The sequence below is a fragment of the Hypomesus transpacificus genome, chromosome 12 (assembly GCF_021917145.1).
Source record: "Hypomesus transpacificus isolate Combined female chromosome 12, fHypTra1, whole genome shotgun sequence".
Lineage (NCBI taxonomy): Eukaryota > Metazoa > Chordata > Actinopteri > Osmeriformes > Osmeridae > Hypomesus > Hypomesus transpacificus.
Window position 1 is genome coordinate 3,284,139 of NC_061071.1, and position 27,124 is coordinate 3,311,262.

General features: G+C 49.3%; 1 protein-coding gene across 1 annotated transcript; it reads left to right on the forward strand.

Annotated features, from left to right (window-relative positions):
* The first annotated feature begins 875 nt into the window (after positions 1-875).
* kalrnb (kalirin RhoGEF kinase b) lies at positions 876-27,018 on the forward strand. The gene is made up of 50 exons (XM_047031340.1): positions 876-915; positions 3,127-3,201; positions 3,469-3,583; positions 4,053-4,245; positions 4,354-4,577; positions 4,678-5,005; positions 5,719-5,841; positions 5,950-6,141; positions 6,317-6,448; positions 6,589-6,819; positions 6,978-7,100; positions 7,356-7,547; positions 7,750-7,925; positions 8,430-8,577; positions 8,729-9,014; positions 10,278-10,444; positions 10,537-10,656; positions 10,897-11,115; positions 11,488-11,637; positions 11,888-12,050; positions 12,134-12,249; positions 12,419-12,541; positions 12,702-12,884; positions 13,004-13,128; positions 13,225-13,291; positions 13,446-13,555; positions 13,656-13,725; positions 13,885-13,974; positions 14,110-14,202; positions 14,941-15,052; positions 15,272-15,462; positions 15,699-15,800; positions 15,882-16,036; positions 16,137-16,239; positions 17,919-18,224; positions 20,112-20,148; positions 20,745-21,058; positions 21,204-21,317; positions 21,697-21,767; positions 21,864-21,930; positions 22,099-22,202; positions 22,414-22,483; positions 22,664-22,750; positions 22,891-22,983; positions 23,064-23,114; positions 23,540-23,617; positions 23,866-24,051; positions 24,276-24,447; positions 24,669-24,841; positions 25,078-27,018. Exons 1-50 carry the CDS (start codon positions 876-878, stop codon positions 25,261-25,263), a joined length of 7,146 nt encoding a protein of 2,381 aa, XP_046887296.1. The 3' UTR covers positions 25,264-27,018.
* Positions 27,019-27,124: the final 106 nt, after the last annotated feature.

Genomic DNA, 27,124 nt, shown 5'->3' on the forward strand with positions numbered 1-27,124 from the left:
TCTCTGACGCCTGTCTCCTTTGCCCTCTTCACTCGTCTCCTTACTTTCCTCTCCTATTCCATTGGGAGAGGTGTAGAGGGGTTTAAATACCGTCTCAGCCCCGGCTTAGGGGCCAAGGAGAGGAGGGAAGGAGCTCAGGGGAACGTTAGGGCACCAAGCTCACTCTTGCGCTTTGAAGAGTGTAGTCCAAATAGTCCACGTCAGCGCCTCTGTCTTTTTTCCCATTCCTACATCTTAATCAACGACAGCAAGCTATTAGAGGAGCAAATGGGAGAGATGCTGTGCTGTTTGGATGGCTCTTATGTGGAGGTGGATTGAGGAGAGGAAGCAATTAAAGAAAACCACTGTAGACTTGAGATTCACCCCGTGTCAGATATCACTCTCTGGAACCTTTAATATCATTACTTCACCTTGATATCTTGTTAATTGTATGTAAAGAACTTCAATACCAATCAGTGCAATAGCAACTAGGGAGTGGGGAAGGGGGATGTTTGGTGTGTGTGTGAGGGGGGGGGAGGCGTTTCACAGATCGGCTTCCCTGCTGCTACGCTGGTCCCATTAGTGAGAGGTACCTCCCCATTTCTCTTCATGTCTCCCCTCCCTTCTTAACCCCCCCCCCCCCCTCCACCCGTCCTCCTCTCCTTTTTCTCTCCTAACCCTGACACAACCCACACCACTTTCTCATCTTCCAAAGGTTATCACAGGCTGCTGAGCTGTAAATATTCAAATGTAGCACTAACGCCGTCCTAATACCCTGTTTATGCGCAGGATTAGCTTTCTCCTGCCGCGAGGGATAAACCACTTCACGCTGGAGGCACGTTTACGCTCTACCAAGCTGAGTGATCTCTCTCAGCTGTTTTCACCTGGGTCAACCCATGCGGGTGCCCTGCGACTTCCTGGTTCGAGCTTTCAGGCGTGAGAATAATGGTAAACATAAGTCTGTCACTTGAATCAGTACCACTATTGCCACCAGAAGGCTACCACAGTGCAAGGCTGGAGTGAAATCTCTGTCATTCTTTTATGAATTGCTATTACAAATAAGACTCTCATTTGGAAACAGAGCAGTTAAACAGGACCAAGTAATAAATACATTTCCAGAAGGACCAGAAGGGCTTTTGAGTGAACACCATCACAGACTATCCAAACTGCTTGATTGCAGACAGTCTAGATTATGACGTTGGTTTTGGCAGCCTTTGATGCTAGTTTGGGGAGGGGTACTTATGTTCCCTGGCCAACGGAGGATCTTAGGGAGACCCTTATGTGGGGGGGGCTGTCTGCATGGGCTTATCAGCTTTGCCAGTGCAAGGCATATTGTTGTTTGGTATCAGATCAAAGTCTGAACTGGCATGGGTGATGTGTGTGTGTGTGTGTGTGTGAGAGAGAGAGAGAGAGAGAGGGGGTATATTAAGGCTGTCTGGCTGACTGTTTGCGGGTGGTTGGGTGGGGGGTACAGTCAGTATAATATGTAAATGTGTGCAGACCTTTCAATAAGCTGCTTAGAGTCTGTGAGTGTATTATCAGCATCACTTGTCATTTTCAATGACCAATGACAATCTGCCAAAGCTCTTTAGTGGTGTAGCGGGTATACTCAATTTGGTTGTCTTAATGTGGTTGGTGGGTGAAACAAATGCAGTTTTTCTGTTGTGAAAAGTTAGCATATCTGCCTGTGGTGGGATTCTGTATGTGTGTGTGTGTGTGTGTGTGTTTTACAAGCGCAGACAGGGTAAACATCTGTCAGTATGGTGAGGGCCAGACTTGCTTTATGTTTGCACCTGTTATCTCTGAAGTGAAATAAAAACAGAAGAACAGTGATAAACCTGTCCATATGTAAAGGCCAGAAGCCCTTGGGTGTGTGTTTGTGTGTGTGTCTGTGTGAGAGGAAGAGCAGTTCTTGTTCTTGTGGTAGTGGTACATGGAACACATACGTTTTTCTGTGTGTATGAGCTTATATGTGTGGATCCCTGTCGGCCCCTTGGCCGAAGTTGATTCCTCAGCACAGCTATAGGGCGTTTGTTAGTTTGGTGTTCGTTTATTCCAGCCACTTCCTGGGAACCAGGAGTTCTGCAAATGAACATCCTGACTTACAGGAAGTCAGCCATGTGTACTTTCCTGTACTTCCTGTTCTAGGATTCTTTTCTCTATTTTTGTGCAATTCTGATCTGGAAATGATACTGTATTACCTTGATCTGGTGTTGATTGATCTTTGCAGCAACTGGATAAGTGTCATTAGGACACTGACTCAGCCATATTGCTAACACAAAGGCAGCCCATGGGGATCAGGGACTGCAGGAGGAGGTGGCTGGGTTGGGGTTTTGCCAGCAGGCAAAGTGAAGGGCTGTTTTGGGGGCAAATGCATGAGTAACACAGTGGGAGAACAGCTCATGATAGTTTTCTCTCCTGAGACACACACCCGTCCGTGCATACACACTCACACACTCGCACACACACACATACACACTGTCCTATGGCCCAATGCCCCAGCTGTTCCTGCCAGGATTGTGCCCACAGAAGATTACACTAACAGGCCTAAACAGCAGATGTGCTTAGTCTGGATCAACACACACACACACTCGTACAGACAAACACACACACGCGTGCACCAAACTGAGTGTAAACAAAGAACAAGACGTGGGAAACACTGCATACACACATAATTAACAAACACAAGTCCTGTAAACTGTGGCAGCACTACCAGAGCGTCCACCCTCCCCTCGTCCTTCTGTCCTCTATGTGCCCACCACTGCTGTGTCCTGGGGGGGTGCAGTGGGGGGAGGGGGGGGGGGGAGGGGTGCAGTGGGGGGGAGCAGAGGGGGTGTTGCACGGTTGATTTTTAGTTGAGATGACCTCGTGGTAAACGTCCTCAATTCTTTGGGAGGCTGACATGAAGGTGAACCATGTCAAACATCTCCCCAGCACAGCTCTAAATGTCCTCCAAGTCTGGGTCCTCGTGAAAACCACCAAGGAACGGTAGAAAACGGTGTTGTTCTCTTGCGTCATTCATTGGATGTGGAAAAGTGCTCAAATGTTTGTACTTAATCCTGCTTTACGACCCTTTAATAAGAGACTTTTCCCTCCCCATCTCTCCCCCCCCCCCCTCCCCTTACCCTCCCTCTTTTCTTGCTCCAGGGGGTGCGCGGGGGGAGGGGGTGAAAGCGGTGGATGTGCTGACTGTTCTGAGGGAGAAAGTGGCCTTTGTATCAGGTGAGTCACTGGCTCTATTCCATTCTTTGTTTCCCACTCCTTCTTCCCCGCTCTCCCTTCCGTCAAAATGCTTTTGCATTGTTTATTTGCTTTACTGCGGAAGAAAACAACATTTAAAGATGTATTGGGTAACGGTTTCCAGAAGGACCCTGGGCCAGAGATGGAACCATGCCTTGTTCATGACAACGTTATTCAGCCCCTATGGCAGTTACACAAAATGTGATGATGTCATTCTGAGAGGACGCTTGTGTGATGTCACTGTCCTAGGTGGAAGGGATAAAAGGGGCGGCCCAATTCTTACCTTCCCCTCACGGACCAATCACGATCGAGTGAAGCAGGAGGACCTGAGCAGGCTAGTCACCTACCTTTCCACCATACCAAGGTAGAACCATCCCTCCAATCCCTTCATCTCATCCTTTCTACCCTCTCCCTTCTGCAGGGAAAATGTCCCTCTGTCTCTCTGTATTACTCTCCACTCTATAATTATGACATGTTTCTTTCTCTGACTAAATCTGCAGCCATGCACCCCCCCCCACTCTCTCTCTTTCTCTCTCTCTCTCTGTCTCTTTCTCTCTCTCCCTCTCTCTCTCTCTCGTTCTCTTTAATGGCTCTATCTGATGATGACACATTGCTCGTTCTCTCTCCCCACCATGATGCCTCACATGCCTCAGTCTCTCTGAAACGGTCCTCACTTGTGCTGACGTGTCCCTCCCTCCCTCCCTCCCCCCTCTCTCTCCCTATGTCCCTTCCTGTCTCTCTCCTACACACTCCTTTCTGACTCTCTCAACCACTCTCTCTCTCTCTCCTCGTTTTCCCACTCCATCCTCGCTCCCAACCCTGCCCCTTAAAAGTGATGACGTTCGGGCCCGAGGGTTCACGGTGGTCGTTGACATGCGCGGCTCAAAGTGGGAGAGCGTCAAGCCGTTGCTACGGACGCTACAGGAAGGGTTCCCTGCCCACATTCACATGGCCCTCATCATCAAACCTGACACTTTCTGGCAGAAACACAAGACCAACCTGGGCAGCGCCAAGCTCAGCTTTGAGGTGTGTATTTGTCTGTGTGTGTACCTGTCAGACTGTGTGTGTGTGTCTGTGTGTGTGTTTATGTGTGTGTCATACAGCCATGGTAACATCCCTCCATTGTCTCATCAGACTAGTCTTGTGTCGGTGGAGGGGCTCTCCCGATTGGTTGACCCATCCCAGCTGACCTCTGACCTGGGCGGGTCTCTGGAGTATGATCATGTGGAGTGGACTGAGCTGAGGCTGGGACTGGAGGAGTTCACAGGGGCTGCCGGACAGCTCCTAGCCCAGCTGGAGCAGCTGGAGGCTGGGCTGGCCCGTGAAGGCGAGCCCCTGGGTGTGGATGAGGCCCGCAAGTAAGATGGAAGCTTAAAGATGCTTTGTCAATGTATGAGGTGTGAGTGTTTTTGGTGAGTGTGTACAAAGTGTGTGTGTGTGTGAACCAACACTCCACAGGCTTCTTGAGGAGCACGGCCGACTACGAACTGCCGTAGCCACGGCGCCTGTCGACGCCATCGACCGCGAAGGGCGGAGCTTGCTCCAGCGCATGCGGCTTGGCCCCACCCACAGCTCCGACGCCCCGGGTGAGGCCCCCAGCAGTAACCACGGCTACGGCAGCTGGTTGTCGGGTGGAGCGGACTTCCAGAGCGTGGCGCCTAAGGTCGCCGCCCTACTGGAGAGGCTGCAGAGTGCCAGGACACATCTTCAGCAGAGCTGGGCCGAACACAAGCAGCACCTGGACCAGGCCCTGCAGCTGCACCTGTACGAACAGGACGCAGCCAAGGTGTGTGTGCGTGTGTGTGTGTGTGATACAGGTAGGGAGAGAGAGAGTGATAGACTGGGACAGAGAGAGAGAGGGCGACAGGGAGAGAGGAGGGAGGGAGGGACAAAGAGAGTGCTAGAGGAGGACAGAGATGGGAGAGCTAAAGGGGGACCGAGGGCAAGAGAGGAGTGAGGGAAGGAGGGACAGAGAGTAATTGATGGGGACCGAGAGAAAGGAGAGATAGTAGGGGAGAGAGAGATGCAGGAGATAGTGGTGACCCTGCTGTGTTGCAGTTTAGAGCTCAGTAGTTGAGGCCATCTGCTGTCTGGGAGAAGCAGCAGCATTGGCAGCCGGTGGGTTGGCATCCATCCCTCTCCCAATCTCTCTATTTATCTATCGGTCTTCATCTCCCCCTCTCTCTGTCTCCCTCTCTCTGTCTTCCTCTCTTCTCTCCTCTCTCATAGTGCAGGCTGAGTGAATGGATCCATCTCTTTGATGACTGTGGGTCATGTGAGGATAACCTCTCATCTCTCCTTCCTCCCCTCTCTCTCTCTCTCTCTCTCTCTCTCTCTCTCTCTCTCTCTCTCTCTCTCTCTCTCTCTCTCTCTCTCTCTCTCTCTCTCTCTCTCTCTCTCTCTCTCTCTCTCCCTCCCTCCCTCTCTGTCTCTCTCTCTCTCTCTCTCTCTCTCTCTCTGTATCTCTCTCACTCTCCCCCTCTCCGTCTGTGTGTTCAGATGTCAGAGTGGATCTCCCACAGTAAGGAGTTGTTCCTGCAGAGCCAGACAGACGTCGGCCTGAACCACCAGCATGCCCTCGACCTCCAGGCCCAGCATCAGCACTTTACCATGAACTGCATGGTACGTGTCTGTGTGTGTGTGCTTTGACAGTGTCCATGTCTGATAGACTGATTGAGAGTCCGAGACTGCGTGTGCGTGTGTCTGACCACTCTCTGACTCTCCCCCCAGAACGGGAGTGTGAATGTGGACAGCGTTGTCTCCGTGGCGACGCGGCTGAGCGAGACAGGACACTACGGGGCTGAGCGGATCACCAGTGTGTCGTCGCGGTTACAGGAGGACTGGAAGGGACTGACCACAGTGCTGGAGGACCGCAGCAGCACGCTGAGCTTCTCCACAGGCTTCCACCAGGGAGCTGAGCAGGTATGTGTGTGTCTGTCTGTGTGTGTGTGTGTATGTGTGCAAGAGAGTATGCGTGTGTGTATGTGTGTGTGAGAGAGAGCGTGTTTGTGTAAATGTGTGTGTGTTTATCTGTGTGCGTGTGCAAGTGTGTGTATGTGTGTGTTTTGAATCCGTTCTGTGTGTGTGTGTGTTGTAGTTCCTGTCTCGTCTGAAGGGCTGGTGTGAGGGTTGTCATGACAGTCCGCTCCCAGCTGAGATGCAGGAACTGGACACGTCCATCCAGCAGCACCAGGAGCTCTACGAAGAGATCTCTGCTGTCTACAAACAGGTACACACACACATACATACAGTACACACACACACATATATACAGTACACACACACATACAGGGGGCATGTTCATTCTTTCTCTCTGCATGTCAAGTTGATCTTTACTTACAATGTGAACATGTGTGTGTTGTACCCCAGGTCAGTGAGAGTGGGAAAGTTCTTCTCGACGTTTTACAACGCCCGGCAGAATTGGAGGAGTCTTCGTTACCGACGGCACCTGTAGACTTCTCCGAAGCTGCTCACGGCATCATGGGAGTTCTGCAGGAGGTCATGCAAGGTCACCAGTATGTTGAGGGGGCGTGGCAGCGGCGCAAGCTTCGCCTACACCAGCGTCTGCAGCTGTGCGTTTTTCAACAAGATGTCCGGCAGGTATGTATTTCCCTCCTTCCCTCCTTCCCTCCTTCCCTCCTTCCCTCCTCCCTCCCTCCCTCCCTCCCTCCCTCCCTCCCTCCCTCCCTCCCTCCCTCCCTCCCTCCCTCCCTCCCTCCCTCTTCCCGGCCTCTCTGTCACCTCCTCTCTCTGTCTAGGTGGTGGACTGGGTGGAGCAGCATGGGGAGGTGTTTCTGACTAAGCACACAGGCGTTGGCAAGTCTCTCCACCGAGCACGTGCGCTGCAGAAACGCCATGACGACTTCCAGCAGGTGGCCCAGGTAACACACAAGCTCACGTTCACACATGTTCACTCCCCGGTGAACACACACACACACCGTGCACTTTCTCTCTCTCTCTCTACCTTCTCCTCAGTCTCTCTCTCTTTGTTCTCTCTCTTTCTCCCCACACTCACTCTTCCTCCATCGTGTCTCTCTCACTCCTCTCATCTTCTCTCTCTCTCTCTCTCTCCTCTCATCTTCCGTTTCTCTCTCATCTTCTCTCTGTCTCGCCTCCCTCCCGCCCATCCCCTGCAGAACACTTACACCAATGCGGAGAAGCTGCTGGAGGCTGCGGGGCAGCTGGCCCAGTCGGGGGAGTGCGAGGAGGGGGAGATCTACTCTGCTGCGGGGGACCTGGAGCTTCGCATGCAGGCCTTCATCCAGCGCGTGGAGCAGCGCAAGCTGCTGCTGGACCTGGCCGTGTCCTTCTACACACACACCAAGGAGGTAATACACACTCAGCAAGGAGGTAATACACACACACACACCACTGAGGCAACACACACAACAAAGAGGCACTACACTCGCCAGGATGGAACACATAGACACACATGAATACTTTTTGTGAATGGTATCATAAACGACAAAAATGATGGTTCACATACCTGCTGTATTGTGTGTTTGTGTGTGTGCGTGTGTGTGTGTGTAGCTCTCGGCGTGGATGGAGGGTCTGCAGAAGCAGATGATGGGCGAGGTGTGTGTGTGTCCAGAGTCGGTGGAGGCCCTTCAGGTCCTGATCACCCAGCAGCAGCAGCAGCAGGCCAGCACCCAGGACGCCTCGCTCAGCGTCATCAGGGAGGGCGAGGACCTCATCCTGCAGCTCAGGTTACACATACACACTAATGCACACACAGACACACACACACCCTGTACACACAGACACACGCTCAGATTCAGAGGTTCACACACGCGTGTACTCGCATACAAGCTTGTGTAGCTTGTGTATGAATACACACACATACAGGGATGTAATGGGTTAAAGCCTTCTGGCGTGTACAGTTAAGTGTATCAGATCTGATAACATCAGCTATTTTCTCCTCATACTGTATGATGTCATTGACAGTATTCCACACTGCACATTTCCACAGGCAACACATCAAATTCCGGGCTCTACTAATCGGACAAAGCTGCGATTATTTTAGCCTGTGTTTTAATGTATTTTTTGTTGTGTGTGTGTGTGTGTTTGTGGCTGTACATTGGCATGTCTATGTGGTTGTGTGCATCCATGTGTGTGTGTGTGTGTGTGGGTGGGTGGGTGGGGTTCATACATGTGTATGTGTGGATTTGTGCATGTGTGTCTGTGTGCAATGTGTGTGTGTGTGTGTGTAGGCCCCAAGGCAGCTCGGTCTCCCATGTGGAGACAGTGCTGCAGCAGTTGGAGGAGTCCCAGGCTCAGCTGGAGGAGCTGTTTCACCAGAGGAAGATCAGACTGGATGTTTACTTACAGCTACGCATACTACAACAGTGCACTCTGGAGGTCAGAGACCACACACACGCGCGTGTTGGGGGCAGGGGAAATATTTGTACACGCGTGTGGGTTTAATGTTGTGGTGTGTGTGTGTGAGCCTGTGTGAGTCTGTGTAGGCTCTTGGTGTGTCCATGCCTGAGTCTAACCTCTTTCTCCACAGGTCACAGGGGAGATGGAGGCATGGAAACAGGACCTCCAGAAGCAAGCTCAGGACTTCACAGCCGAGAAGCTAACAGTAGCAGCGCCACGCGTTGGGGATGCCAGCCAGGAGAAGCAAGGGTTGGCGCCGTCGCGGCTAGTGGAGGCTAACCCAGAAGGGCTAACGCTAGCACAGCAGCGCATCCACAGACACATGGAGCGACGGCTGGCCATGAACAACATGACCTATGAGGTCATCCAACAGGGACACGATCTTCAGCAATACATCACTGAAGTCCAGGCCTCAGGTGAGACAGGAGCAGGGAAGTTAGAAGAGAGGAGTCGCTAGAAGATAGGAGGAGGGATGGGGAGGGGAGGGGAAAAGAGGAGAGGCGTAAAGGGAGGGGAAGTGTGCAGGAAGGGGTTGAGGAGCAAAGAAAAGGAGAGATGGAAAGGAGGAAGGGAAAGAGAATAGGAAGGGAAGGGGAAGAGGAGAGGAGGGATCGAGGCAACCTCAGTGGAGATGAGAAAGGCTGGGAGGCGAGGAGAGGAGTCCGTGGAAGGCAGGAGAGAGGACGAAAGGAGACAGTGAAAGATAGACAGAGATAAATGGATGTGGGCACGTCCTTTCATACATGTGAAGAACTGGAGCATAGAGGTAACGAGAACAGGAGAGAGAGAGAAAAAGAGAGAGCGATAGAGAGAGAGATAGAGAGAGAGAGGGTTGCAGTGTACTGACTTGGTACTTACTACTGTATTCCTGTGAATCCCCTGAATATGATAGATAGGAGAGGCAGAAGGAGGGAGGGAGGGAGAGAAGGGGTTGAACACTAAATGGGGGGAGGGGGAAGGGGACGGAAGGGGATTGGGGTTACTATGGAAACTGCTCTCTCAAGCGCACAGCTGGTCCCTATGGAAACCTACATATTGAATTTACCATGGAGACGAGTCCTCACAGCCAGACTGGCAAATTTAGCCACAAACCATCCCGTGATAACCACTGACATACACACATACACATACACACACATTCCACACACACAAGCACACACACGCACGCACGCACACACACACACTCTGATCACAGAAATCCTGTATGCAGTCCTCCATATTGTAATAGAAGGCTTATCAAGTATTCATATACTGTCATTGCCCAGTATAGATAGCTTGTATAGATAGCTTGTATAGATAGCTTGCTAGTTTGTATCCTATAAAACCCATCTCTGCTATGAGGGCTTTTGAAGTATGTACAAACTAGAAGGGTTAGAATACATGACAGGAATAGCACAGTACCTTTACTGGGAAACATAAAAGCTACATTTACAGTGTAATGTGATGTGAAGAAGCAGTCGTTGGTTGAGGGAGAGATGGACTAGCATGGGTCTGACTGCTGTGGGCACACCGTCATCTGTTCTGCAATTCCAATGTCAATGCAGCTGAAAGGGGGCTACATCTTATGTATGTGTGTGTCTGTCTGTGTGTGTGTGTGTGTTTGTATGTATGTGTGGGTGTGTATGTGGGTGTATGTATGTGTGTGTACGTGTGTGACTGTGTGTCTGTGTGTGTGTCAGGTATTGAGCTCACGGCTGAGGGAGACACTGAGCTGGCCTCCCAGGTAGAAGAGCTCCAGCAGCTTCTTCAGGAGAAGCAGAAAGAGCTGCACCAGATAGCTGACCACACGCACACACACCTGGAGCAGAGCCTGCAGCTACGCCACCTCCAGACACAAGTCAAACAGGTAGGCAACACACACACACACACACATTTATATATAGTGACATGTTGTGTGTATTCTGCACTGTTTCATGTTTAATGTCTGTGTGTGGTCAGGTGTTGGGCTGGATTGGTGAGGGAGAAGTGATGCTGTCCTCCTGCATGATCAACTCCAGCTCCTTATCTGAAGCAGAGCAGCTGCATAGAGAACACGAGCGCCTCCAGCAGGCCATAGAGGTAACGACACCCACTGCACCGCACTCTCACACCCCTCTCTCAGTATCAGCTCCAGAGCAGCTATTTGAAAGAAAAAAGTACTTTTGTCTTCTTAATTCCCTCCTTTTCCTTCTCCCTCCCACCTCTCTTTTCATTTTCTCCTATTCTACCTATGACTCTCCTCACCTCTCCTCCTCATTTTCTCCTGTTGCCCTCCCCCTCCCTTCCTCCCTCCCTCTCTCTCCCTCCCCCTCCCTCCAGTCGCTGCTCCACGCCGACTCTCTCCAGAGGACCCACCAGGTGGCGCTGGCTCTGCAGCAGAGGGCGGAGCTCCTGGTGAGGGCGGGGCATTACGACTCGGAGGCAGTGAGGGCGTGCGCCCAGACGGTGGCGCTGCACTGGCAGACCCTCATGCTGCGCATGGAGGACCGCCTCAAGCTGGTCATGGCCTCCGCCGCCTTCTACCGCACCTCGCAGCAGGTCAGTCTCTAAAGACTACAACTCCCAGCAGGCCAGTCTCTAAAGACTACAACTCCTAACAGGTCAGCTCTCGAAAGACTACAGCTCAAAGGAAGTCTGCTTCAACAGACTACACTTCCCAGCACATCAGTCCTGAAGACTACAACTCTTAGGAAGTCTGTTTTTAAAGACTACACCTCCCAGCAGCCCCTCTGACCTGGAGGTTGTGTTATTGGCAGAGCAAGTGGCTCTCTGCTGTCTCAATCCTGGTCTTTACAGTGGCGCCCCGCTGTTACCAGCAGGAGCCAACACTAATAACCAACTTAATGCTGATCGGTGCGTCGTGAGATTGGAATGTGTACTCAGATGTGTGTGTGTGTGTGGTGTGTGTAGGTGTGTGGTGTGTTGGAGAGCCTGGAACAGGAGTACCGGAGGGATGAGGACTGGTGTGGCGGGGGCGAGAGGCAGGGCACCCGGGGACAGCCGGAGCACCTCATCCCTCTCATCAACAAACACATGGAGCAGAAGGAGGCCTTCCTCAAGGTAGGCTGGGGCAGGGAGGAGAGACGGATGGGTGGAGCAAGGGAGGGAGGCTGTGGAATGGAGAGAATAAGGGCAAGGCTGTGGCTAAGAAGGGACAAAAGGAAGGTGAGCGAGAAAGAGGGAAGTGGTGAGAACGAGCTGTGGGTGGAGAGCGGGAGAGATGTTGAGGGTAAAATTCAGTGAGAGAGAGAGAGAGTGAAAGAGAAAGGAGAATAGGGGAAGTGATTGTATTTGAACCCTGCGTTGCCAGGCCTGTACTTTGGCGAGACGCAACGCCGAGGTCTTCCTCAAGTACATCCACCGCAACAGCGTCACCATGGCAACCATCTCTGGCCACAGCGTCACCGCCTCTGGGGTGACGGGCATTGCCGAAGTTACAGGGCACTCCCGTGTGCCAGAGCAGCAGGTCAAAGGTAAACCCAATTCCTTCTGCTTTGACTTGTTCAGGAATTCATGAGTCATACTGAATTAATGTGTGTGCGTGTGTGTGTTGTAGGTATCCTCAGTGAGCTCCTGCAGAGGGAGAATAGGGTGCTTCATTTCTGGACCTTAAGGAAACGTCGCCTGGACCAATGCCAGCAGTACCTGCTGTTCCAGAGCCACGCCCAGCAGGTCAGTCGGACACGCCCACAGGAAATTAACTGCGAATGGAACATATAGGATTGTTCTTCTAATGATATAAAAATCGTAATAGAGAGAAACTGTTCCGTACATTCCCTGCTCCATCCTCCTCTCTCTCTCTCTTCACATGTCTTCATATCTCTCTCGTCCCTTCATCCAGGCTCTTGATTGGCTGCAGCAGACAGGAGAGCACTACCTTTCCACTCACACGTCGCCAGGGGCAACCGGCGCAGAGACCCAGGAGCTGCTGGCACAACATAGAGAGTTCTGTGTCTCTGCCAAGGTCAAATCTCTCACGCGCACATAACCACATTGACACTAAGGCGTGCACGCCAACACAAGGTGCCAATCGTTCAACGTATCGAACGACGTCTGTGTCGTCGACTTCTGATTCCAATTCACGTTCCGCTCCCCTGTATTTAAACCCCCCGTCCCCTCTGCAGAACACTCAGGAGAAGGTGCACCTGTTGATCCAGCTAGCAGAGAGCATGCTGGGTAAAGGCCACTCCCACAGGACAGAGCTACGGAGGTGTGTCGCGGCCGTGGACAAGCGCTACCGCGAGTTCTCCCTGCGCATGGGGCAGCACCGCAATGCCCTGGAGACCGCTTTGGGGGGCTGCTCACAGGTGTGTGTGTGTGTGTGTTTGAGAAGGGGAATGTTTCTACCTGCAAAGAGTAGCTAAATTAATTCTCCTGCTTGGTCAGCAAAGTTGAATTGTGAATGCGTCTACGGTGGCCCCCATAGGACAATAAGGACCTGGAGCTGGAGCTGATCCCAAACAGCCTGTCTGACTCGGACCCGGAAGTGAACCTCAATGACCCCAACCACGAGCTCAGCGACGAGAAGAGGAGGACAGCGAGGAAGAAAGAGTGAGGGAGCAGGAGAGCAAAAGACCCAGAGATAGAAGTATCATGGTGGTGTTAGCAGATGGGAGAGTGTGTCACAGTGTGTGTTTGCATTTGCAGGTACATCATGGCTGAGCTCCTTCAGACTGAGAGAGTGTATGTGAGGGACCTGCAGGAGTGTATTGAGGTGAGAGAGAGGCCTGACCAAGCTGAATGAACACCGCATCAACTTTCAGCATCGAATGATAGTTGAAACAGCTTTGAACGAACGTCACCTCGACGGTTGCAGTTGATGTATGTGTGGAGGGTGTTGACCTGATGTGACCCCTGACCCTGTCCAGACCTACCTCTGGAAGATGACGAGTGGATCGGAGGACATCCCTGCGGGGATCGCCAACAAGGACGACATTGTGTTTGGAAACATCCAGGACATCTACGAGTTTCATAACAGGTATGGGTGTGCTCATTGTGGACTCAACACGACAGAATTGGGGTAGAATGACACTGTTTAATGGTGTGTGTGTTGTTTAATAACTGTATGTTTGTTGCAGTATATTTCTTAAGGAGCTGGAAAACTATGAGCAGCTTCCCGAAGATGTGGGACACTGTTTTGTCACCTGGGTAACACTCATGACATCCTTAATAGCTATGTGTGTATGTGTATGTGTGGGTATGGGTGAGAGTGTGTGCGTGTGTGACATTATAACAAATTATATTTATTAACTCCAATAAAGAAAAATACAATACAAAGGTGTAACATCTAACGTGTCATTTTGGTAGGCTGATAAGTTCCAGATGTACGTGACGTACTGCAGAAACAAGCCTGACTCCAGCCTGCTCATACAACAACATGGAGCTGGCTTCTTCGAGGTGAGAACCCCTTGTCTCCTCCCTTCCTTATTTCCCCTTCCCTTTTCTGTCTTTCAATCTCTCTCACTGTTACTTTGTGCATCCTGTGTGTGTGTGTGTGTGTGTGCGTGTGCGTGTGCGTGTGTGTGTGTGTAGGAGGTCCAGAGGAGGCATGGTCTGGCTAACTCCATCTCCTCAGCCCTCATCAAGCCTGTTCAGCGCATCACCAAGTATCAGCTCCTGCTCAAGGTGTGGACTCACTCCAGCCATGATGCTGCTGGAGACACTGAACATGTTTCTGTTGGTTAGCTTTGATTTCAGTTCAAAAACATAACTGAAAACCCAAAAAGCAGGTAATGCAACATAAGTGGGCAAATTAACCCACCAGCTGATTCACAATGTTGCAGCAACCTACTGGCAATGTTGCTACAACGCTGGGTGTCTGCTGGGGAGTTAACTTACCTGGGTATGTCACATAACCTGCATTCTGGAATACCCCCGAGGTGTCGGACTCGGCACACAAGTCAGAATTGAGGTAGACTAAGAAAACATTACAAAACTAAAGATAGTTTCTAAATGATAGGCCAACCAATCATCTTATTTTGAATAAAACATAAAAACTATATTACATGAAGCTCCAAAAAAACAGTATTTGCGCTCAAATGAATGCGAAGAAAATGTGCGCGCTCGCATTAACTATTGATGTCCCCCCCAACCTGATATCAAACTTGCGGCCCTGACCTGCTGTGTGTCTATAGCCTAGTAGTGCATTGTGCGCAGCAAGCTTGAAAGAAAAAAAGAGATATGAATTAGGGGCCTGTGCCCCAGTAGAGTGTTATGTCTGACAACGCCTCTGCCAAAGGTTATATCCAAGGTTTTTTTTGCCTAACTTACTGGTACAGTATTGGCGTTTTGTGTATTCACTTGTATTTGTGTGTGTGTGCGTGTGTGTGTGTGTGTGTGTGCACCGCGTGCCTGTGTGTTCAGGAGTTGCTAGCGTGTTGTGAGGAAGGTAAAGGTGAGATCAAGGAGGGTCTGGATGTCATGCTGAGTGTTCCCAAGCGTGCCAACGACGCCATGCATGTCAGCATGCTGGAGGGTAAACTATCCATTTACACTGTATATATTTCAGTTTCCTTACCAACCCGTATTTTGTCTTCAAATGACTTCAAAGTGTTGTAATGTTTCATATTCCCAATTTTTTCCCCTTCCTTCTGTGTCCTACGGATGTCACTTCCTGTGTGGTGACATCACACCCCGGGTGGTAGCATCACCTCCTGTTCTCTGACATCACTTCCTGTGCTTGGTGAAACCCCAGGTCTGGAGGAGGGCTTGGAGGTGCAGGGAGAGCTGCTGCTCCAGGATAACTTCCAGGTGTGGGATCCCAAGTCTCTGATCCGGAAGGGGCGGGAACGCCACCTGTTCCTGTTTGAGCTGTCGCTGGTCTTCAGCAAGGAGATGAAGGACTCCACAGGACGCACCAAGTACCTGTACAAGAGCAGGCTAAGGGTAGGACTGGACTTGACCTATAATCCTCCAGCTAAGGTGTATTTTATTGGAGTCACTTCACACTATACATGACCTGTAATACATTATCACCTTAGCACTGCACGTAACATCTGTGTCGGATTCATCAGCTTCAGGGTGGGACTGTTCTATACATTTGACAGATACGATGACACCTACAAACACCACAAAAACTCGACTCAGCTATGTCTGATGTGTGCTTGTGTGTCCTGTTCCAGACCTCTGAGTTGGGGGTGACAGAGCACATCGAGGGCGACCCCTGTAAGTTTGCCCTGTGGGTTGGTCGGACCCCCACCTCAGACAACAAGACCGTCCTCAAGGTATAGTCACGCGCGCACACTCACACACACACATGCAGTAGGTGCCCTCTCACCATGACACCCTCCCTCTCTCTCCTCCAGGCTGCCTCTCTGGAGCTCAAGCAGGAGTGGGTGAGGAACGTGCGACAGGTGATACAGGAGAGGCGGGGCCACCTGAGGGGGGCTCTGAGGGAGCCTATCCCCCTCCCCAAGACCCCCGCCCCCACACTAGCACGCCAGCGCAGCATCAACAGGAGGTCAGAGTTTGCCCTATACGTTACTCCCAACTCATTCTTCGTTGTTGTTTCTGTGTACGGGTCACTCATCGTAGCATGCTGTGTACTTGTCATCATCCAGGGACGCTAGCGAGGATGCAGACAGCCTGGGTGATGCCAGCAGCCAGCCAGACACGGTCTCCATCGCTTCCCGCACCTCCCAGAACACTGCTGATAGTGACAAGGTACCAGAACTACACTTCCCATCAGCCACCTCTGTTGGCTGATATACTGTATAGAGACTTATTCATCCAATGTGAGTAATCCCAGTTGAAGTGTGTGTGTGTCACTATATCAACTGCAGCACCCCTCCCTGAGCAGCAAGCCATAGGGGTGTGTCTCAGAACGTAGCCATGACCTCATCACTGCTGCAGCTGTGTGTGTTTTTCTGTGTCTGTGTGTGTGCGGGAATGTGTGTGCTGTTAAAACAATTTCAAGAGGGTGTTCCCCTCACTGTTTAAAATCACTCTGCAACTTTCAGAAAAAGATATTACCCTACTTGCCTGTTCAGCTCTTGGTATGTTGTCTTCAATGTCTGTTTCTGTATATCTGTGTGTATATTTGTTATTGTCAATGTGTGAATATATGATAGATGTGTTTGTGGAGTGTATTGTTCATGAATTAGTGTGTACATATTGAATTATGTTTGGTGTGGGCATGTGTCTAAAATGAACATAATTACATTTATTTAATTTAGCTGTTAAATATGTTACCATTTTCACTGTATTGTGTTAGTCTGTTAAGTCAGACATGCCACGATGTTGCTAAATGTCTTTCTAAGAGGTCTATCTATATGCTGTATCCAGGCAATAGTGTGTTGCAATATTTAAATCTACAAATTCTGTCTAAAACTGTTATTGGGTGCACACTCTATGTACTGTATTCTATGTAATATCATCATCATCATCTCTCTCTCTCTGTCCCGTGGGAATTCTGTTTCCATATGGAGGGTTTCCTGCAACAGATGTAGAGGCTTTGGTTGGGGAACACCCCAACAGTCCCCCTAGAATTAGCGTTTGTGTGCGTGTATGTGTGTGTGTGATGGATTGCAGACAGTTCTTGGAAGGACAGCCGTGATTTACATATGTGATATTTACCCAATCAGCATGTTTCTCTCAGGGGTCCACTAAAAAGTGGCGGGTCATAGATTACTTTCCTTTTCTTGTTCCTTCCATCCTTAGTTCCCACCCTGGTCTGTCCCTCTATTCCCCTTCCTGGTCTCCTCCACCCACACCCCTCCCCCACTCGTGTCTCCTTCCTTCTCTCTCTCTCTCTCTCTCTCTCTCTTTCTCTCTCTCTCTCTCTCTCTCTCTCTCTCTCTCTCTCTCTCTCTCTCTCTCTCTCTCTCTCTCTCTTTCTCTCTCTCTCCCTCTCTCTTTCTCTCTCTCTTCTCTCTCTCTCTCTCTCTCTCTCTCTCTCTCTCTCTCTCTCTCCTTTCCTTTCCTGGGTTGTGCCAGTTTCGCCCCTCTCTCCCTCCCTCCTTGGTTATCCCTGTATTCCCTATCTCCTTCTCACAGGCAGGGTGGGCGCATGCTCCAGTCAGATGCTCTGGGTTAACAATGACTCTCCCCTATATCACACACAGGGCCCTTAGACAAACCTGGCAACCCTTTGCATTGAACCTCCATATGTTTTACATGTTGTGATTGGGTTGGAAGCTCTATATAGATAAACCTGGCAACCCTGGGGGTCTTCTGCAGTGTAAGCCTGATTTCTGTCAGAATGTTTGGATACTCTTTTTATTTTGACTTCTCTCATTTTCTAGGGAAATGAAGCCAAAAGTTTGACACGATGTCCATGAACTCTCTCTCTTTCTCTCGTTCTGTTTCCTCTCCCCCCCCCCCCCACACACCTCCTTCACTAGCTGTCTGGTGGCTGTGAGCTGACCGTGGTTCTGCTGGACTTCGTGGCGGGCGGTCCCGGGGAGCTGAGCGTGCGCTGTGGGCAGACGGTTGAGCTTGTGGAACGTTCCGCCGAGCGGCCCGGCTGGTGTCTGGTCCGGACCACTGACCACACCCCCTCTCAGGAGGGCCTGCTGCCCATGAGCGCCCTCTGCCTGTCGCACTCGCACAGCGCAGACATGGACGGCCTGGTTCCCACCGCTACCACCGCCAAAGGTCGGCACGCGCACACACACACACACACATACAGTAAGAGGATTACGTTCAAAGTGTGAAAATTCCTCTGACCAAACAACAAAAGGGCTTGATTGCTACTCACCACACCTGATAAAGGCAGGTCTATGAGGTGCACCATCCCTGTCCTTTCTATCGGACAGTAACACCTGCCACAAACCAGGATATAGTCTTTAGCATGCTTTGGATATACTATATCACTCACACAGTGTTTGGCAAAATACCTTCCACTGGGGTTACACCATGGTCAGATCCAAGTTGCAACCATCTTCAACAGAGGTAATCATAAAAATGACCAACACGACTACATAGTAGACTCAATGGTCTGCAGTTGTAATAGAAACCTTCCTTGGTTAAATTCTGAACCCTGTGGCGTCTGAAACAGGAAGCAGTCTTATTGTCTTCCAATCACTTCCTATGTCTCCAGTGTTTCATTTCCTGTTTAATTTAGGGGAATTTAAACATCCCTCTCCAGAACTTTCATTATTTCATTATGTGTTTGTGTGTGTGTGTTTCTGTGTGTGTGTGTGTTTGTGTGGACATCACTTACATGAAAATGTATTTAACAGCAAACACAAAAAGATGTATCACATAAAACTAAACCAAATCATCCTAAAAGTGCCAGCCTTGCACATTCATTCCCTCACTTAAACACACACACACACAGCTGATACTTAGACTGAAACTCTGGGGACATCAACAAACAGTCCTGAATTTTTGATTGTGTTCTGTTTCTTTGTATTATAAATGAAGTTTCAGTGCATGAAATTCACCATGGACCTTCTAGTGTGTCTGCATGTGTGGGTCTGTGTGTGTGTATGTGTGTGTGTGACTGTGTTGGTAGACGGGTTGTCCAAAGTTAAGTTTCGTGCCAGTGTTAATCTCAAGTTTGTTTTGGCAGAGCAGGCTAAATAATTCTTGACCTTGCCAAGAACACACACACACAGACACACACATGTAGGCCTGGGGGCAAAGGTAAAGTCTCAATGGGAGTTTAGAGGGTTAAACATTGACCCAAGGTCTAAAACCTACAATCCAACCCAACACAGGAATCTTGTGTGTGTGGTGTGTGTGTGGGGAGTGGACAGGATATGGGGGGTATATCTGTGTGTGCGCCTGCCTTACACTTCAATGTAAGACATCACAGTTTGATATCCTACTGTGCCTCAACTAAGACTCCATGTTGTACCAACACACACACACACAAACTCTCCCTGAGTGACATGTCCTTTTTGTAACTTGTTCAGCTAGTTTAACTTTCAGTCCACCCCCCTCGGTTTCGCCCCTCCCCTAAACCCGCCCTTATACCCACCCAGGCAGAGTTTTAAGGTCTGCTCACAGTTTGGTTTCAGTCAGGAGTTTAGAGGAGCACCTTTCTCTGTCCTTCTCTGCCTCTGTTTCTCTCTGCCTGTCTGTCCTTCTCTGGTGGGGTATAGTAGGGAGGCATGCGCAGTGGGAGAGGGTGTTTCTTATGCTCCAGAGTTTTGGGTTGGATGCTGGGACAGAGTGATGATGAAGCAGGTGGGTGATGCGGGTGTGTGTGTACGTGTAGGAAGTGTGTGTATGTGAATGTATGTGTGAATGTACAAGACCAGTTTACTTTCAATGTGTGTGTGTGCGTGTGTGTCTGATGATAACCTCATTGTAAATTACTGAGTGCTTTATAGTCTATTGATTTAATTCATGGTCAATTGTGTTTGATTGAGTGACGTATCGGAGAGATCGAGTAATTGTGTTAGACGCAGAAACAGATAGCGTGAGTCAGGCTGAGTATGAGAGATTCAGTGTGTGTGTGTGTGCGTGTGTGTGGTGTGTGTGAGGGAGGTGGGGGGATACTCACTAATCTGCCATTTTGCTTTGCCTGCAGAATGTTCACCTCTGGGTTTGAAAGCTTATCTGTCCTCACATCCCATTCACAAAAGACAACAAACTCCTGCTCTCACTCTCAAAGCATAACACGCACTGTCTAGTGCCATATTTGACATTCCTTGACATATATGAGTATGTGTGTGTGTGTGTGTGTATGAGGGGGGTGTATTTGTTTGATATGGGGTAGTTAATTAACCATTGAATTAATGGCTCCAGATCCAGATATCACATCAGAAGAACAACATTTACAGTGACTTGCAACACATATGACCCACGCATCCATTCCTGCACTAAAGGTGTGTTTGCATGTACGTTTGTTCAGGCGTGTGATTGTGTGTCTGTTTGTTTTCTTCAGAGTATTGTTTGTGTGGTCGGTCAACAGAGAGTTTCCTTTGAGAGGAAGTTTACCTGAGGGGAGGGAAGGCCAAAGTTATCTCTGCATCCCTCCTTCCTCACTCTCTCCTACTCTATTTGTTTTGGTGTTCACTCTATCTTCCTGACAAAGTCCACTGTTTAGAAACTTTTGAACCCTAGCTTTTCAATTTCTGTCTCGCTTTTCTGAACCATCTGTCTTTATTTCTATCCCTTTCCATCCTCAGTATGTCCATTCTCTCTTTTTTCTCTCCGCCTCTTCTCTTTCTATCTTCTGTCTCTCTCACTTTTCTCCCTCCAATTTATCTCACTAGAAACCAATTCGATGGGGTCAGGTGACAGCAGATTGGACTCGGCCGCAACCCTCCAATCTTCCCTGGGCTCCAGCAGCACGGTGGTGACCTCCCCCATGGGAGGAGTGGGTCCTCCCGGGGTCAACGTTGGTTCCCCGGGACCCAAACGGAGCGGCTCCGGTACGGGTAACACGCTGAAGCGCTGGCTGACCAGTCCGGTGAGGAGGCTGAGCCAGGGCAAAGCCGACAGCCAGGGGAAGAAACCTCCACTCCGCACACGGAGGAGGGAGAACCGTCCAGAGCTGGCCACGCCACTGACGGCCAACACACACGTGGTAGGAATGCACACACAGACACAAAGTGGCTGCCGGCGGCAACACGGGCAGTGACTTTTAAAAACGAGAATAAACATGCTGTGACGGCAAGCCACAGGCTGACTATTTCACTCTTTCTCTCCCTCTCTCTTTGTGTCGGCAGAAGGGTGGGAAGAGGGAGGAGTCGGTCCAGAGTGGTGGAGAGGAGGAGCCAGAGGAGGACCCCCACACTCCCCTCCCCCCTCCCATGGAGATCATCAAGGACCCCAACAACCCTGAAGTGAGGAGGGACGGAGGGAGGGAGGGATAGGGGAGAAGGTCAAGAAAGTAAAGAGAACAGGTTGTGGAGGAAAGGGGAAAAGGAGTGTAGAGAGAGAGGCAGTACTGAGTCACGGGGATTAACGATTCAAACTGGTTCAGTTATAATTGTAGATGTTAAGTTTCGCCCTGTACAGTAAGGGTTTCGGAAGATGCATGCGTCAGAGTTCTGAATCATCTCATCTTCGGAGGATATAATTCATTCGAAAAAGGGTCTTGAATGGATTTTTAGTTGTTACTGTAGAAATTGGGAGGTTTTGCTGATGAGTACTTCTTTTCTCTACATGTCTCTCTACTTGTCTCTCTCTCTCTCTCTCTCTCTCTCTCTCTCTCTCTCTCAGGGACTGGATTCAGACCAGGGGTCAAATGAGTCAGACACAGAGCAGAAAAACAAGGCGATGAGGGGCCGCATGTAAGACACAAACACAAGTTCAACATACAGCTATCATCCCGGTGAATGTGAGACTGACTCATGACTGATTAACCTATTTGTGTGTGTGTGTTCCAGGTTTGTCGTAAATGAAATGGTACAGTCAGAGAAGGATTATGTAAAGGACCTCGGTGTCATAGTAGAGGTAAGACCAGCAAACCAATTGCGTCCTTTAAAAATGAGTTTGTCTGGTCCAATATTGTCCATGTCCCTCTCTTTATTTTTGTTCTTCTCTCTCTCTCCTTTTCTCTCGTCCTTTTCCCCCTCCCCTGTCTCTCCATCTCACCCTCTTCTTCTGTGGTCCTTGTCCCAGGGCTTCATGTCCAGGCTGGAGGTGAGGGGAGTTCCTGAGGACATGAGGGGGAAAGATAAGATCGTGTTTGGGAACATCCATCAAATCTACGATTGGCACCGAGAGTAAGTACAAGCATATTTGCTTCACACACACACACACACACACACACACAGACAGATACGAATGGACCCCCGCTCCCCCTCTCACATCCCTGACACACACCTACTCTCTCAAATCCCTGCAAATGCACACATTTTCAGAATACATTTGTTGATCTCTTTCTGTGATGAGAAGCCAGGTGAATTTGACTATGGTGTCATGTCCTATTTGCAGTTTTTTCCTGGTGGAGCTAGAGAAATGTGTAGAGGACCATGATCTGCTGGCAGAACTCTTCATTAAACACGTGAGTGTTCCAGGCCTGTGTGTGTGTGTGTATGTTTATTATTTTATGTGTGTATGTCCTATTGTGAGTATGCAAAACGACTAATAAATAAAAGAAGGCCTATCCAAGGGTTTTACTACAGGAATTAAGAATTTATTTTTTAACCAACAATGTGAATTGTGTTTTGTACTTGTGTTACAGGAGAGGCGGTTGCACATGTATGTGGTTTACTGTCAGAACAAGCCACGGTCAGAGTTCATTGTGGTTGAGTATGAGTCCTTCTTTGAGGTAAGTCACTTCCTCTTTGTGAATCATTGAGCTTCTCCCTTTCTAGACAATTCACAAACATAACTAAGAGAATAACCAAGAACCTCAGCTCGGCTGAAATCTGATGGCCATGAATGTGTGTGTGTGTTTGTATCATGTAGGAGATACAACGTGAGATCAGCTGTAGGATGTCTGTCAGTGACTACCTAATCAAGCCCGTTCAGAGGATCACCAAGTATCAACTTCTGCTCAAGGTACATGTTTGTGTTTGTATGTGTTTTTTCTGGATGTCCAGTATGAATACATATAATGCCTCCTTCTTTCTCTCTTTCAGGACTTCCTCAAGTACAGCTCCAAAGCAGGATCGGACTGTGAGGAAATTGAGGTGGGATCATCATTATACGTTCCACATCATTATACTATACACCTTGCTGTAAAGTGGAGTTGAGCAAAGTCATATTTTCTCTGGTGTTCATTTCATGAACATTTAATGCAATAATATAGCTACCCAAGCTTAGTGCAGCTTGATAACTTGAGAGCCAAGTTAAAGTGTAAAGTAGCTAGCAGACCACGGTTCACCATCAGCAGGTGACGATCACATGAGCGTCCCCTGTTTTAGTTTGTCCTGATTATGAATGATTTAAAGACATCCAACTTGAATTCTCGAGTCACTGCATTTACGTACAAAACCTCTTAAATGTTTTAATCGTTTGCTTTGTGTGTGTGTGTGTTGGCGGTATGTGTGCTGGTGTGTGCTTTCATACGTGCGTCTTCCTGTGTGCATGGATGCATTGCTTGTCCCCTCCGCAGAAAGCCATGGAACTGATGTCCCTGGTGCCCAAACGCTGTAATGACATGATGAACCTGGGTCGCCTACAGGATTACGAGGTACGGCCCTGCCCTTTGATCCCCCACCCACCCCCATCCCCACCCCTCGGCCACAGCCACACTTCTCATGTACAGCTATCCGTCAACCCGCCCCCCCCCCCCCCCCCCCCCCAAAAAAAAAGCACGAGAATCTCAGACCCTGATTGAGTGGACACTCTTGAACCTTGAAGAGGATTACCCAGCCTGCCGTGGTGACGGGTTGACGGGCTGAGAGGTCAGGCAGTCACGTGGTGTGCTGTGCTCCTCAGGGCAAGCTGACGAGCCAAGGCAAGCTGCTGCAGCAGGAGACCTTCTGCGTGTGGGAGCAGGACGGAGGGGTCCTCTCCCGCAGCAAGGAGAGGCGGGTCTTCCTGTTCGAGCAGATCATCATCTTCAGCGAGTTCATCCGCAAAGGCTCCTCCACACCCGGCTACCAGTACAAGAAGAGCATTAAGGTGAGGCCGACAGGGTGTGTGTGTGTGTGTGTGGGTGTGTGTGTGTGGGTGGGTGTGTGGGTGGGAGCGTTGGACAGGGTGTACATGTTCTGACTGTGGTCTGTGTGTATGTGGGGTTAGGGTGTTTAGTGTGTTTGACTGACTGGATGTGTGTGAGCATGCTTACCTCTTAGTCTAACCTGTGTGTGTGTGTGTGTGCCCGTGGGTGTGGCCCGTGTTTGCAGGTGAGCTACCTGGCCATGCAGGAGAGCGTGGAGGGAGACCCCTGCAAGTTTGTGCTGTGGTCCTGGGGCTCTGCCGAGCGCTTCACTCTGCAGGCTGCCAGCCCCGCCATCAAACAGCTGTGGACGGCCCACATCACCGAACTACTGGACACACAGAGCAACTTCCTCTCTGGTGAGCCTCCACAGGTCAAAGTTCATGCACAGGTCAAAGTTGGAAAGCTTTATGATCTGTCCAAGTAAAAATGTGTGACTGTCCGATGGGGTTGAACATTGCTTGGACGATAAGTCACCATTGACTTTCAAACACACAGATATGTTTTTCAGGAGAATGATGTCAATTGAGTTAACTGTGTGTGTGTGTGTGTGTGTGTGTGCATCATTGTGTGTGTTCAGCTTTGCAGTCTCCCATTGAATATCAGAGGAAGGAGGGTGGGGGCACACACACGGTGTCCCGCCCCCTGTCTGGCTGCGGGATCAAAACATCAGGCCGCCCCCCCTCCGTGCCCCCCACCCCGAACGGACACAACACACACAATCAGCAGGAGAGCGAGGCACAGGAGGACGAGGTGAGATAAGATCACATCAACTTGATTGTTCCAGAGCACAGACACAATTCTGCTGTGTAAAAATAGGTCACTGTAGAAACCCCAAGTATATGCAGTTGACTGCACATTTTGTTTTTGTCGCATGGGTGAGGGTATATAATGCTTTATTACATTAATAGTTCTAGAATTCCTACTTCAGGGAAAAGCAGTGATAACCTTGTGTGTGTGTGTGTGTGTGTTTGTGTGCACCTGCATAGGAGCTGGTGCTGGTGAGCCAGGACTTCACAGCAGTACGGGAAGATGAGATCACCGTGCTTCGCGGAGAGAAAGTGCAGATTTTAGCGTCCAACCAGCACGGCCAGTGTCTGGTCTACCGACCTGCCAACTCTGAGTCCCCCCCAGCTGAAGGCTGGGTGCCTCGCACTGTCCTCCACAACCAATGACAACAACAACATCAACCATGACTACCACTACACACGCCTCACCAATCCTCTCAACAGCACTAGTTTGTTTTAATACTAGTTAAACCCAATAACACTAGTGAAACCCATACAGCTTCAAACCAACTAGGGAGCAACTAGTTAGTTATATCAGATATGCAAACCCAACTTGCTGCAACGACAAACTTGTCTTGAAAAACGGCTAGTTAAACACAGGGTACATCTTTCCCAACCAGGTCAACCAGTCAGTCTCATATGCACAGCTTATAATAACTTAAACTGGTCTCTCATTCTCAGTGACGACTAGGGGATCCATTACAACCAGTAACGTGCTCTTAGTCCAAGACTAGTAACAGGTGCTACACCAGTCAACCAATGAGGCCACAGATCGGAAGAGGCCTGATGGTGGAGGCTGTCCAGGTTGACATCTGGAGTGGAAACAGACTGCTACTGGAGGAGAAGGGAGGATAATGTCATCCCACGACCAGAGGAGCAGTTGCTCATTGGTCAAAAAAGACGTATGGGTTGGGCACGTGACTGTACGGCCAAATAAGGCTGGATAGCTTCTGTTTTTAGGGATGCTAGCAGTAAGCTAGTAGCAGCTGGAGAGGGTGTGAGAAAACGGGATGTCAACAGGTTATGTTTACAACATTACAGTGTATCAGGGGCTAGGATTACTTGGACTGTCCCTTACCCCACCCACACCTCCAACCCTGGGTTCCCCTGTGCCAGGTGGGCGAGGTGACATCATTCTTTTGTTGATATATGTAAAAAGAAGAAGAAGAAAAAAGAGAAAGTCTCACGACATAGAGGTCTGAGCACATTAAGCAAAATAAAGAGTTCTTATATGATTACTATATTCTGTTTTTCACCTAAATAGGAAACAGAAAAGTATTGTCCTGTTAATGTCCGTGTGTGCGAGTGTGTGTGCGAGTGTGTGTGTGTTAGTGATCCTTGAGGGTTCTTCATAGGGCTCCCATGTTCTCTGTGTTTTTTCACTGACAGAAAGCTGTTTCCTGTTCTGACCTGTGTCCTTTTGATGTTGTTTCCTGTGTAGAGTTGCTGTTATGAAGAGTTGTGCAGTGCGAAGGACACTCCGAATGTGCATCCTTGTACTTTTAATGTAATCCAGAGTTTAAAGCGTAATATTATGCATTCTTTTGAACATGTAAATAATATTTTACAACTATGTATATGATTCAGCAGAAGAAACATGAAAGTTATCTCATCTTATCTAAACCTCTTACTGATCATTGATAAACCTCATTTCACCATATTGGATTGAAAGGTTGAACCGGTGAACAGTTGAGCTTTCAATTCTTCTCTTTCTAGAAGTTGCCTAGAGACCCAGTTTAAGGATAATCTAACTATCCCCTAACCCCTACTCCTAACCTTAAAGAAAGTAGATGGGTCAAAAAAAAATTACAACTGTGACTCTTCTATGTCTCTGGGCATCAATGTTTGGTTTGAACCTGGGACTGCACTAGCAGCACTCTTGCTATCCCTTCATGGAACTTCTTCAGTTATACTTTTTGTGCCATTACAACCAAATCAAACCCTACTCCCCATACACACTAACAAACTTAGTGCACTTTATGGAGCATAGTGTTTGATTTGGGACATAGCCTCTTCTATCATACAGGATCAACATTGATTTGTATATAAGAAATGGCTTCTATCTCACCTCTAAGTTATGTATTGTGGTTTGTAATAAAGACCATTTTTCATCTCTGATGAAGGCTCATGTTTGTGTTTTGACTGGGTTGGTTGGGGTCAGTTCAGAATTAGCATGTGTCAAATATGGCGTCTTTAATTCGTTGTATCTTCCACTCTGTAACATGTTGGGATTGACCCTTCTGCATTG